The following is a 14553-nucleotide window of genomic DNA, read 5'->3' as shown; positions in this document are numbered from 1 at the left end:
ATGGGCCGGCCGTCGCTGCCCCTCGCCTCTCCCCGCTCTGCCAGGCCCGAATACACACACACACACACACACTCGTACACACTCACTAACTCACACGCCAGCACTCCACCCCAGACGGGGTGGCCGAGGCAGAGGGGAAGGTATGCGGCGCCCCGCCCTGGGGTACCTGCCGGGCAAATCAACCCCGCGGCGCCCCACCCCCACCCCGCCTCTGCGCAGACAGACGGACGCGCGAGAGGCAGCAGGCGCTCAGGGCCGCCGCACGGATGCTCGCGGGCGTCCCACCTGGGGAGCCTCGACGAGGCGGCGGCGAGGGCAGCACCAGAGTATCCGGCGCGCTCGGCTCCCCCCTCCACCCCCGCCCCGGCACAACTTCGCGCCGCCCTCGCTCCCGCCTTCCTTCCTTACCCAAATACTGCCGCAGGTCGAGCAGGAAGCGCGGGGGTCCCCCGCCGAGCTGATAGAAGAGGGAGCCCAGGCAGAAGACCAGCAGGGTGGCCATGCAGAAACCGTAGTCCCGGAGGGAGAAGCGCAGGAAGGGCAGCAGGGAGACCCGGCGCTTCCAGCTGCCCAGGCCGGGAGGGGCGCCCCCCAGAGGGGCCCCATGGGGCCAGGGATCCGCGCCGCCGCCGGGATGCTGCTGCTGCTGCTGCTGCTGCTTCATCGCCGGCTCCGCCGCCGCGCACAGCCTGCCCGTGCCAGGAAGAGGTCACCCATCCGCCTGCCCATCCGAGGAGGAGAGCCCTGCCGGCCGGCTGCACATGGGCAGGGCCGCGCCGAGGGCAGCCCGGGTTGGGGGCGGGGAGGGGGCCGAAGTTGCCGGGCTCAGGAGACTTTCCTCGGCATGGTCCCCGCCGCCGCGGCCCGAGCGGCCGAGGTGCCCGTCCCCGGCTCGGCGGCGCTGCCCGCGCCCGGCCCGCTAGCGCCCCCGCGTCCCGCGCCCCGCAGCGCCTCGGGCTCGCTCGCGGCCGCCGGGGCTCGCCTCCAGCGCCAGCGTGGACCCCCCCCGCCCCCGGCTTTGTGGCTGTCGGTCTCGGCGTGTTTTGTCCCGGCTCAGGCTCCTCTACAAAAACTGTAGGGAGGAACAGGAGGCGGACACCATCTCCACGCTCCACCTCCTTGACAGGGGTTTTCCTCCTTCTCCTCCCCTTTCTCCCTCCGGCTCTCTGCTGCGCTCTCTCCTCCCTCTTTCCCTCCCTCCCTCTGCTCGGGTCTCCGGGTTTCTCTCGGGTGTCACGTTACTGCCTCTCCCTGGAGGGGGGGGCGGCGATTATTCGCAACATGGAAGAAAGTTTCTGGGTGTGTGTGTGTGTTTTTCCCCCTTCCTCCTTTCTCTCCAATCTGGCCTCGGTTCCTGCGCCACCAGCGACCTCTTGGGGGCCCCCGCTGACTTCCCTCTCCTACACAGTCACTGGCAGGAAGAGGCACGACTTCTTTTAGTACGATATGTTTGTGTGTGTGTGTGTGTGTGTGTGTGTGTGTGTGTGTGTGTGTGTGGCTTTTTGGTCCTCGTCTTTTTTCTTATTTAAGAAACTTGTCTCTCCGTCTGTATCCCAAGCTGCTTAGTAAAGGCGGATAAAAGGTACTTGGGGATGGGCTCAAGCCTCTGCTGAGATGGTAAAATAACAAGTGGTGGATATTATAATTAAACATGCCCATAGGGCCAGGTTCGTCGCCCCAGCTCCAGGAAGGGAAACAGAAGAAGCAGTGTCGCCTTCACGCGGCAGCTGCTCCTCTACGACGGAGGGACCAGACGGGCAAGGCGGGTGGGGAGTGTTCCAGAGCGGACTCGAGTGGTTCCTCTGGCAGATGTTCAGGAAAAGAGCCCTGACCTATTTCATCGCTGCCTCCCAGGTCTTCCCATGGGCTTCCCTGGTGGCTCAGACAGTAAGAAAAAAATCTGCCTGCAATGCAGGAAGCCCGAGATCGATCCCTGGGTCAGGAAGATCCCCGGGAGCAGGTCATGGCAACCCACTCCAGTATTCTTGCTTGGAGAATCCCAAGGACAGAGGAGCCTGGCGCGCCACAGTCCATGGGGGTCACAAAGAATCGGACACGACTGAGCGACTCAGTTTCCCATATCTTCCAAGGAAGGTTTCAGGACATGAAAGAGCACCTTCCCTGCTCAAAAGGTGCATCAAATATACATCCGCTGGGGATGGGGGATGGGGAGCGCAGGGGTGTGGTGCTCGGAAAGTTCTGCTTTCATCAGCCACCCATTAGGTAAGAAGGATTGACTGCTAGATGTAGAAGCCGTGCCACCTGAGGCTTCAGTGACTGGCCCTAGGTCACGCAGCTACCAGGAGTCAGACTGGGAGCGGCATTCAAGTCTGTCTGACACTCAAGCCCAGGGTAATAACCACTGCGAGGTACTATCTCCAAGCCAGGGTGCTTTTCCTAATAATTTGCCCAGTGATTGGAGGATAGGAGATAACACATTTAGCCCAGGTCACCTTGGGAAATGGAAAGGAAAACTTCCGGTTTCTTGTGCCCCTCCTCTCTGGTTCCCTACTCTTTCTGTACCTTTCGGTGACTGACGACCGGATTAAAGAAAGAATCGGGGGGCCAGGGACCTCTATGATTCTTAGGCTGTTTTCTTGAAAACCTTTATAAGTTGGATATCTGAGGAAGTTTCTATGGAAAATCAAGGAATAGGATCCTGAGGTCAAGAGTTTACAATATAAGAATCATATGGTATAACCATCCTGCAGACATGCGTATCTTTGTTCCGGATTTGAATGGTGAAGAATACACATGGATCATAAACAGGAGACAATGGTGGATGAGGGGAGTGGTTTCACACACATATTCTACTTCCCAGTTTCTCATGGATAGGAAGAAAAGGGAAGTCTCTGTGTTCTGTCACAGAAAATCAAAAAAGAGTGTTAATGGTTTGTTTCACATTTATTCCACGAATCAGAGATTTATTGGGATTAATATGCACATTCTAGAAATGTGAATGCCCCTGAGCCAATTAAGCCAATCAGTTATTGCCCATTAATGTGAATTACTTTAATCAGCACACTGAATAGCCCAGAATAGGTTCCCAGTTAATAATTGTTCAGTTAATGACGGGGCTTCCCTGGTGGCTCAGACGGTAAAGAATCTGCCTGCAGTGGGGAAGACCTGGGTTTGATCCTTGACCCACCAGCCTAAGTCCATACCCTTCCCTCTGTTTTACTGTGCCCCTCTCTGCGTCTAGCAAGGCCAGCCTGCCACTGCCCTAGACTCTTGAATCCACCCAATCCCAACCCCACACCCAAGCATGCTGTTTCCCCAGGCTTCTGCATCTCTGCAAATTATTTGTTGCTGTTCAGTCGCTCAGTTATATCCGACTCTTTACGACCCCTTGGAACTGCCGCACTCCAGGCTTCCCTGTCCTTTTGCTCAAACTCATATCCATTGAGTCTGTGATGCCATCCAACCATCTCATCCTCTGTCACCCTCTCCTCCTCTTGCCATCAATCCTTCCCAGAATCAGGATCTTTTCCAACGAGTTAGCTTTTCGCATCAGGTAGCCAAAGTATTGGAGCTTCAGCTTCAACACCAGTCTTTCCAATGAATATTCAAGATTGATTTCCCTTAGGATTAACTGGTTTGATCCCCTTGCTATCCAAAGGATTCTCAAGAGTCTTTCTAGCACACAGTTTGAAAGTATCAGTTCTTTGGTGCTCAGCCTTCCTTACCGTCCAATTCTCACATTCATACATGATTACTGGAAAAAACCATAGCTTTGATTATATGGACCTTCATCAGCAAAGTGTTGTCTCTGCTTTTTAATCCACTGTCTAAGTTTGTCATAGCTATTCTTCCAGGGAGCAAGCATCTTTTAATTTTGTCTGTAAATGATGGCACTATCAAATCATTCAGGGGCAAAACTCAGAGGTCTTCCTTAGTCTTTCTCCTTCTCTCACCCCTGAATCTAACCTATCTGCAATTCCTATAAGCCCTATTTTCAAAAAAAAATCCAGCATCCGACTTCCTTGCCACCACTCTGGTCCCAGTCATCATCTTCTCTCACCTGGTTTAATGCAGTCGCCTCCTGTATCAGTTATGTTTAAGTTTGTTGCTGTTGTTTAGTCACTAAGTCATGTCCAACTCTTTTGTGACCTCATGGACTGTAACCTACCAGGCTCCTCTGTCCATGGGATTTCGCAGGCAAGAATACTGGAGTGGGTTGCCATTTCCTTCCTTGGGGGATCTTCTTGACCCAGGGATTGAACCCATGTCTCCTTCATTGGCAGGTGGGTTCTTTATCACTGAGCCACCTGGAAAGCCTTATATTTAAGTTGAGTTTTATGTAACTAAAAACCCCAAATAGCAATGGCTTAATAGCAGAGACGTTACTTTATCGACAAAGGTCCATACGGTCAAAGCTATGGTTTTTCCAGTAGTCATGTATGGATGTAAGAGTTGGACCATAAAGAAAGCTGAGCACCGAATAACTGATGGCTTTTGAACTGTGGTGTGGGAGAAGACTCTTGAGAGTCCCTTGGACTGCAAGGAGATCAAAGCAGTCAATCCTCAAGGAAATCAGTCCTGAATATTCATTGGAAGGATTGATGCTGAAGCTGAAGCTCCAGTACTTTGGTCACTTGATTCAAAGAGCTGACTCATTGGAAAAGACCCTCATGCTGGGAAAGATTTAAGACAGGAGGAGAAGGAGACGACAGAGGATGAGACGGTAAGATGGTATCACTGACTCGTTGAACATGAGTTTGAGCGAGCTTCAGGAGGTGGTGATAGACAAGGAAGCCTGACATGCTGCAGTCCATGGGGTTGCAAAGAGTCAGACATGGCCGAGCACCGGAACTGAACTGAATGGCTTAAACAAAAAAAGATGTGTATTTCCCTCTCATGTGAAACAAGTCCAGAAACAGGCAGTATAGAGTTGGTGAGGCATCTCCATGCACTCAGCAGGGACCCATCAGAACTTTCACCATCCTCAGCATGAGGTTTCATTTTAAAGATAAACTTATGATTCAAGATGGCCACTGGAGCCATCTTATGTTTATATTCCAGGCTGGCAACAAGAGGAAGCAAAAAAGAAAAAGAAAAAACTCTTCCTCCAAAAGGAGTAGGTTCTTTTAAAGAAATGCTCAAAAATGCAATGAATCATCCTCTTAGTTTTTTGGCCAAAAACTCAGGACTATGTCCAGTTGTAAGGAGGGGCTAGAAAATACAGATTTCAGCTGAGCACACTGCTGCCCCCAAAATATCAGGTTCTATTACTAAAATATGAAAGGACAGGTGAATACTAAGTGGCAATCAGCAGTCCCTGACATTCTTCCTTCTTGACCCCAGCCTTTCACTCTATTTTAACCCCCTTCACAGCAGCCAGAAGGTAACTCAACTGCACAAAACTTGCCAGTGGCTCTCAACACACTCAAGACTCAAAGCCAAAGTTCTTCTAGTGCGCATCAAGGTCCTATTCACTTTGGTCCCATTGTCACTTTTCCCTATTCGTTTTCCTCATTGTTGTTCATCAGACCAACAAAACTTGCTGTCCCATAGCATTTTTGGAACACTGCTTTAAAAGAACCTCTTACCTCTCAGGCAATTGTTCAGCAGAAATGTTTGATTCTATTTTAATTAAATGGATCCTGCAGAGAAAACAGTATTAGTATATCGAGTACATAGATACAGACATAGGTTAGATGTTTGCAGAAAGAAACCACTTATCCAAAAACGTACTGTTGAGTGCAGATACTGTTTTCTAGTCCTAACATAGCACAGTGCAAGCCTAATTGTTGTAATTTGGTGATAGCTCCCAATCTGAGAAAAGGGTGGGCCCACAATGGCTATTTTGTTTCTATGGTGAATTTTCTTTGCATCTTTGTTTACTCTACATAAAAAGTTTTAAAAATTAAATTTGTTTACAATTAATGGAAAAAGCAGAACCTTCTTAATAGGTCCAAGTATTGATTGTCTTACTTTACAGTAAGACTTCTATCACTGTATCAGTGCAGATTGCTATTTGGACCATATTTTTAAATTTTGGCAGTACAAATTATTACACTAACTTTAGAGTGGATTGTCTGGCTGTTTATTTTTCACAGTGTTCAAAAGAGGTTCTAAACTACATTCATTGTTTTGCTTATTTTTTTAATAGAAGTTCTTGACCAGGTGTAATCTATATTAATATAGTATAAAATCAATATATTAGTTTCAATCATCCAATAAATATACATTTAGCACTGTCTGGTGCCTACCACTCTTCTGATTGTCACACAGCAAAACAGAAAAGTGTAAGACCAGTTTTTCAGCCTTGAAAGAATTTGCAATCTTTTCAGGGAGATAGGATTATGTTAAGTGAAGAAATTTGACAATATTGGAAGGCAGCATGTAATTAAGTGATAAATTGCTTGTTACACATTGTAAATAGCAAAGTCATTCAAATCTTTAGAGAAGCCAAAGGAATAATTTTTCTTTGATTTTTAAAATGGTCTTACAAACCTCGATCCTTTGAGCATAGCAGTGATTTTTAGGTTTGAGAGTTATTTATAAGCAAATAAGAAGTATGAAGTAGATGATCGAACTGGTGATATTTTTGGCCCAAGAGTGCTGTGACTCTGAACTCACGGTTTTGATTTCTTTGGGCAGCTTTTACATTGACTGTATCTGATGCACATTATCAGTGGGGAGGAAGTCAGATGTCAGGCCAGAAAGATCAAGGAGTCTGCAGGGGGCAAGAAAAGCCTGGGAAAGTGGGAAATTACATACGGCCTCTAAAGACATTCTTTCCAATAACTAGTTGAATGACTTTTTCAGATGAACTTTATGTAAAGTAAGGTTATTGGTTTATTATGAAATATGCCTGGTGCTTTCCATGCAGCTAGGTGAGTACCAATATGAATTCCAAAATATTCATTTATCACAAGGTATTTTTGCCTTTAATTGGTTAGATCAGTGATTTGATTGACTCATCTGTCTTGTTTAAAAGGCATGAAAATAAAGTAATGGGTTTTTTTTTTAATTTATTCATCCAAATGAATGATGTCACAAATAAAGTGTGGAAATGTGTTTAAGTCTCAATGCCATTGCTTAAATATAAAAATATGACACTTTAGAGTTGGACCATAAAGAAGACTGAGTGCTGAAGAATAGATCCGTTCGAATTGCAGTGCTGAAGAAAACTCTTTAGAGCCCCTTGGAATGCAAGATCAAACCAGCAATCCCAAAGGAAATTAACCCTGAATATTCATTGGAAGGACTGATGCTGAAGCTGAAGCTCCAATACTTTGGCCACCTGATGTGAAGAGCTGACTCACTGGAAAATACCCTGATGCTGGGAAAGACTGAGGGCAGAAGGAGAAGGGGACGACAGAGGACGAGGGAGCTGGACGGCATCACCAATTCAATGAACATGGCTCTGAGCAAACTCTGGGAGATAGTGAAGGACACGGAAGCCTGGTGTGCTGCAGTCCAAGCGATCGCAGAGTCGATCATGACTTGGTGACTAAACAGCAACAACAAATTTCCTGTAATTGACCACATCTTGTTGTTTAGTCTCTCAGTCGTGTCCGACTTTATTGCGACCTAAAATGGCCTGGCGTGCTGCGATTCATGGGGTCGCAAAGAGTCGGACGGGACTGAGCGACTGAACTGACTGACTGACTGAATGGACTGTAGCCCATCTCGGTTTGTGGGATTCCCCAGACACGGAGTGGGTTGCCATTTCACATCTTACTCCGGTCCTGTTTCCTCAAGGGCTAGGGGACGGGGATGGCAGGAACTGATCTACCTAAAGCTTTTCTGGTTGGAAGCAACCTCTTTCAGGGTACACTCACTATACATGGTCATTTGAAGTTAATATTCAGTCAGACTCCAGGTGCAAACTCCCTCACAGGCTCCCGCTCTTCCTGGCCAAGACGGCTTCCTGCAGTAGCGCCTCCCAGACAGCAGCGCGGTGCTGGGCTCGGGGCCACAGCACTGCGCTGTCTACCCCTCTGCTCCTCCCTCCTAGCGCTTCTCGCTGGCGTGCCTCCTAGTTCAGGGCCATCTGCTCAACAGCCTGGGCCGCAGAGTCTCACCCCACATGAAGTGAGCACCGGCTTGACCCTTCTCCACCCTCTTCCCCACCTTGAGGCGCTCCAGGAGCTTTTTGGATCCCAGGGCATCCTGCTTGCCCAAGGCAGACTGCAGGGGCCAGCAAGTCATCTCTGCTTAGAATCCTTCCTCAACCACTTCTGGCCTCTGTTGGCACTGCGCTGTGCTGTGTTTGGTCACTCAGTCGTGTCCGACTCTTCGCGACCCCATGGACTGTAGCCCGCCAGGTTCCTCTGTCCATGGGGATTCTCCAGGCAAGGATACTGGAGTGGGTTGCCATGCCCTCCTCCAGGGGATCTTCCCAGCCCAGGGACCAGACCCAGGTGGATTCTGTACTGCCTGAGCCACGAGGGAAGCCCAAGAATACTGGAATGGGTAGCTTATCCCTTCTCCAGGGGATCTTCCCAACCCAGGGATCGAACTGGGGTCTCCTGCATTGTAGGTGGATTCTTTACCAGCTGAGCTACCAGGAAGGCCCCTAGTTGGCATTATGTTAACCTAGTGATCCTCCAAGAGGCTTTATATATCCCACAGCTGTTCCAAGGAAGTACAAAGAAACCCCACCCCTCTGCAAATGCACCTGTCTTAGTCGGTGCAGATTGTTCTAACAAAATACCTTACACTTGATGACTTACACCACAAATATTTATTTCTCCATTCTGGAGGCTGGAAAGTCCAAAATCTAGGTGCCAACAGATTCTACGTCCTGATTTGTGTCTTCACATGGCAGCTGGTGTGGGGTGCCTTAGTCTCCTTATAAGGGCACTGATCTCCTTCATGGGATTGCCCTAATGATCTTCCAAAGGCTCCACCACAAAATGCCATCAACTGGGGATTAGGGCTTCCAGAACACAAACATCAGTGTGTAGCAACCCCAAACTATCTGGTTTTCCAACTTTCCTGAGCAAGATCTGGCCCTGGACTGGGACAGCTAGACCAGGGTTTCTCGTGACTTGCTTTTCTCTCTCTCTCTCTCTTTCTGTTCTCTATTCTCCTGCTCAGCCCCCACAAATCTGAAGCGCTTTCCTTGTCAATATTAATGAAACAGCTTCAGGGAAAGAAACTAGAAGACAAGAAAAATGATTCAGAGAGATAATTCAAACCATACCATCTTCGTTATACACCTTTGGGTCTTTTATTTTTAAATTTCCTTTGGTATCAGCAGTTCCTTGAAGGAAAGTTATTTTCATCCTTTGAAGACTTATTTGATTTTTAGAGATGGTCAAAATTATTCCAAGGCAAATCTGTTGATTAAAATGGGTGAACTATTTGGTAAATAGGCTAAGGCATTAATTTAAAAAAAAAAAAAAGAGGAAAAGGCAGCAAAAGGAAAAAATCATAGAGATGCCCAGGTATATAGAGCAGAAATGCACTGAAAACAGTCAGGGGCTCGTAGCTCCTGCCCTGTTCCTGAACATTCTCTAGGAAGTCTACTGGTTTAGAGGTACATTTGGATGAGAGAACAGTAAAAGCCAAACACTCAGTTACTAACAAACTATTGCTTACATTTAAGCTCCTATACAATGACACAAACTTTTAAAGACTAAGCTTTTAACTTACAGTTTAGGGCAAATGTATTTAAGGTCAAACATCATATTGCACAGCTGTTTTTTGGGACTGACCAATGTGCTGTCACTGGCCACCAAAAGGTTCTGTTGAACATTGTCTTAGTCTGTTCTCTACTTCTTACAAAGTGTCATTGACACTGGTATAGACAGTGTAAAAGGGGAAAAGTTTAGGTCAAAATTCATTAGTTGCTTTCGTGCTATTTGAAGCTGCCTCTTACCCAGTCATGTACCTGTAGAGTTGAATCTCTAGCCCACCTTAATGCCTCATTTCCAAGATCCTCGCAATGTTAAGCTGGTGCTTTCCTCATTTTAGAGGTCATAGTCTGATGTTAATGTGTAAGAGCTGAGATCGATATAGAAGTGATATTATTTTCTCTCCCTCCTTAACAATGTCATTAGTCCTTGTTCAGTGGGCATGTCACATACCTTTCTGTTCTCTTAGAGAAAAATATTGCTCAAGCTTTGCAAAGTACCTTCAAATAATTTTTTGAAGAACAGCCAAAAAAATGAACTATGAAGATGAGGAGTCAGCTCTCTAAGTCAAAAATATTAGTTGAATAAAGATGCCCAAGGTCATCTTCATAGAAAATTTAAGAAAATATTAGAGATTGAAGTATATTCTCCCAACTTTGCAAATTACTAGTTTTCTGACCTAAGATCAATTACTTAAACTCTTTGTACCTCAGTTTTCACTTTTGTAAGGAAATGGATAATAAGGTCTGCACTCCTGAGCTCTTAGCTCTTGTCTAGTTCAGGATGAGACTTACCTGTAGAAGAAGCACATCATTAGTGAGCTGTTTTCCTCGGGTACTTGCAGTGAAGTGTCTAAGAAATTATGCTACCCAGGAAAACTGGACAGCAGAACGTATGATAGTGCAAACTTTTTATTTATTCTTTTAAAACCATTTGCTTATTTTATTTATTTGGCTGTAATAAATTTGTCTTAGTTGCAGCATGTGAGATCTAGTTCCCCGAGCAGAAATCAAAGCCAGGCCCCCTACATCAGGAGTGTGGAGTCTTAGCTACTGTACCACCAGGGAAGTCCCACACATTCTTTCTAAAGAGCAGGCAATTCAGAGAGTGAACAAGCATGAGTCTTGGTCTAGACCCTCCCTGGGGATGAAAATGGTCTTGAGCAAGTAACCCAAGTGTGCTCTGAGCCTCAGTGTCATTATCCATGAGCCGCAGTAAAACATCTAGCATTCAGTGATGGAATTAAATACATTTTTACAGTACCAGGTACATGTAGGTGAGAATACAAAAGGTTACTTTTAGAGATCAGGAAACTAGAATCCAAATAGATTACATAATCTGCATAAAGTTACATTATTTGTAACCACAGCCCCAGAACACGAGTACAGATCTTGACTGTACTCCATCGTGACTCCATCTCAAACACTTTTTCTACAATAAAGTGAACTTCATTTGGGCCACAAACCCCTCTGAGAATCTGCCAAATCTATCAAACCCACGTCTCAGAAAAAGGCATATAATTTTTGCATGTAATTTCAGATATCCATGGACCTCCCAGGGGGCCAACAGACCCAGATTAAGAATCCCTGTACTCCAGACTGTGGGCTTCCCTAAATACTTCTGGGTGTATTTGCCAAATGAGAACATCATTTCTGTCCTTATGTCAGAAGAAAAGGATAGATTTTATGGTACTAAAGTGGTATAGAAAGTCTTTAACTGACGCAGGAAATAAAAAAAGCTTTCTTCAGGCTCTCATGATTTTAAAGCACTCCTTAGATGCTGAGGATTTTCCAAAATCTGAGCCATATTCAGACATTTATTCAGCAAATCCTTCCCAAGGACCCGAGTAACAGTGGGGCCCAAGACAGAGCCTGCTCTCATGGAATTTATATTCCCCATTAGGGGAGATGGACAATAAATAAAACCATGTCACACTGGGTATAAGACAGGGTGACGTGACAAAGAATGATCAGTTGGGAAGGAGGGTCTACTGAACACTGCGTGGACAAGGAAGACTTCTCTGAGGAGCTGGTATTTAAGATGGAACTGAGTGAGAGGATGAAAAGTAACTGGGGAAGATCTCAGACCCAAATATTTCATGCACAGGAAACACCTCATACAAAACCTCCAAATGGGAATGAACTTGGTATGCGCCGCTGTGGCGTCAGTGGGCTCACCCAGAGGGCAAGTGGCAGGAGATGAGCCTGGAGAGGTGGGTGGTGCCAGTCCCTGTAGGGCCTTGTAGACCAGCGCAAAGAGTGTGGCTTTTATTCTACAGGGGATGGAAAACACTGGAGAGACGAGGTCAGTGACATCTGATTCATGTTATAAAAGATCACTCGGGCTGCTATGTGGGAATGAGTATTGAGGGGCAGGAGTTTAAAAAAAAGAATATGAATAGTCCAGGAAAGGGATGGTAATGATGAAGACAGATAAAAGGCAACAAATCTGCAATGTTTTCTGGAGGTTGAGAGTATAGGCCTGGCCAATAGACTGAATGTGAGGAGGTGAAAAAAAGTAAGCCTGAGGACTATACCTAGGGTTTGGCCAGAGCAACTGGATTCATGGTGAGAGTATTTCTTGGGGGGCCGCAGACCGGAGCTGGAGAAGGAGCAGGCTGGGGGGACAGTGGAGGTGAGACAAGCGAACTGGAGTTAAGATCTGCTCTGTTAAGTCTGCAATTGATATAGGATGTTAGAGCTCCAGTAAGAGGTCCAGGTTAAAGACATAAACTCAGAGTTAGTCCTGTCTCAATGGTATATAAAATCATACAATTGCATAAGATTAACTAGTTGTTTAGTCGCTGAGTAATGACTCTTTGTGACCCCATGGACCATAGTCTGCCAGGCTCCTCTGTCCATGGGATTCTCTAGGCAAGAATACTGAGAGTGAGTTGCCATTTCCTTCTCCAAAGATTAACTAGAGAAGCATACAAATATTGGGTTGGCCAACAAGTCCTTTTGGGATTTTCTGTAAATCATACCCGAATGAACTTTTTGGCCAATAGAAAGAAGAGAAGATGGCATGGGACTTCGCTTTGGAGAACTCCAATACTTCGTGGTCGACCAGAAGAACTAGAGCCAGCAAAAGAAACTGAGAAAGAGTTAACAGAGAGGTAGAAGGAAATGAAGAGTGCTGTGGCACCAAAGCCAAAACACAGAAGTATTTCCAGAAAAAGAGAATGAAGATCTGTGGCAAATGCTCCTTAGAGGTTAGAGCAGAGACCCTCATTTCCTGGTTCCTATAAGCTGGAGTGTAGACATGGAAGTGGCCCAGCTTCAATCATGCACATGAGAACAATACTCTGGACTATCAGGGAAACTGAGGAAGGGAACCTGGATTCCTGAATGCTCTTGTGGAGCAGAGCTGCCCATCTGCTGCTGATTGCCCACTTCCCTCTGGACTCCATTTAAAAGAAATTAACTTCTCTCTGCTGCTGCTGCTGCTGCTGCTGCTGCTGCTGCTAAGTCGCTTCAGTCGTGTCCGACTCTGTGCGACCCCATAGATGGCAGCCCACCAGGCGACTTCTCTCTAGAACCACTCTACTTTGAGGTCTCTATTTTAGCAACTTAGCGTATACCATGTGGCTTCCCTAGTGGCTTGGTACAGAATCCACCTGCCATGCAGGAGACCCAGGTTTGATCCCTGGGTCAGGAAGATTCCCTGTAGAAGGGAATGGCTACCCACTCCAGTATTCTTGCCTGGAGAATTCCATGGACAGAAGAGCCTGGCGGGCTACAGTCCATGGGGTCACAAAGAGTGAGACACGACTAAGAGACTAACATTTGCGCTTACTTGTAGCCTGTACCATAACCTACCCACATGTCAAGAAAATGGTAGAGTGCAACGTGGAGCAACATGGTGACTTTGACAATTTCAGAAGCATCATTGGGACTAAAACCTGATAGGATAAATTAAAGAGCTAATCTACTCATTCACTCTTACATTCATTCAGAATATTTATTGAGGTTTTACTATCTGTGATGCACTGTCTTAGGCCCTGGGACACAGCAAGAGAACAAAAGATATAATGCTCTTATCTTCATGGAATTTGTATTCTAGTGGAGGAGACAAACCGTAAACATAAAAACGGGTAACAAATAAACAGATATGAAGACGAGGTAGTGAGTATCACTGACTCAATGGACATGAGTTTGAGCAGATTCTGGGAGACAGTGAAGGACAGGGAAGCCTGGCGTGCTGCAGTCCATCATGGGGCTTCAAAGAGTCGGACACAACTTAGTGACTGAACAACAACAACAAACAAATGGGAATTAAGGGACAAGCTATATGAAAATCTTAAAGAACAGTACACCAAGCAGCGGGAACAGAAACTACCGAGTCCCCTAGTCAGGAATTCACTTGTTCCAGGAATAGCAAGCAATCTGATGTGCTGCAGAGCATAGTAAATGAGGTAGAAAGTAGCAACAGATGAAATTAGAGAAAAAGAAAAGATGTCAGATTGTGGATGTGCTTGTAAACCAGGACAAAGGGTTTCCATTTTTTTAAACCTGTATTGGACTATAGCTGATTTACAGCGTTGTGTTAGTTTCAGGTATGTGTGCATGCTTAGTCGCTTAGTCAAGTCCAGCTCTTTGCAACCCCATGGACCATGGCCTGCCAGGCTCCTCTGTCCACAGGGATTCTCCAGGCAAGAACACTGGAATGGGTTGCCATGCCCTTCTCCAGGGCATCTTCCCAACCCAGTGATTGAACCCAGGTCTCCCACATTGCAAACAGATTCTTTACCAGCTGAGCTACCAGGGAAGCAGTTTTCTATTTCATTGTAGATAGGATAGGAAGTTATTGGCATAATCACAGAGGTTTTAACCAGGTCTGGCATTTTAAAATATTGATCTTGCTGCTCTTTGAAGAACTGGATGTAGGAAGTGACTGAAGCAATCCAGGCTAGAGATGATGGTGTCTTGGGCTTGGATAACCGTGGTGGAGGCAGTGAGACTTG

The 14553-nt window shown here is 46.3% G+C and overlaps 1 protein-coding gene across 1 annotated transcript in view; it reads right to left on the bottom strand.

Annotated features, from left to right (window-relative positions):
• Window positions 1–664, bottom strand: part of UST (uronyl 2-sulfotransferase) — a 312460-nt gene extending 311796 nt beyond the window's left edge. Inside the window, exon 1 of the mRNA XM_052645814.1 lies at window positions 409–664. Coding sequence (XP_052501774.1) covers window positions 409–664 — 256 coding nt within the window. The remainder of the gene's footprint in view (window positions 1–408) is intronic.
• Between the last annotated feature and the right edge of the window lie 13889 nt (window positions 665–14553).

This window comes from Budorcas taxicolor, chromosome 9, assembly GCF_023091745.1.
Source record: "Budorcas taxicolor isolate Tak-1 chromosome 9, Takin1.1, whole genome shotgun sequence".
NCBI classification, from domain to species: Eukaryota; Metazoa; Chordata; class Mammalia; order Artiodactyla; family Bovidae; genus Budorcas; species Budorcas taxicolor.
The sequence above is the reverse complement of the archived record's forward strand: the minus strand, read 5'-3'. Positions and strand labels throughout refer to the sequence as shown.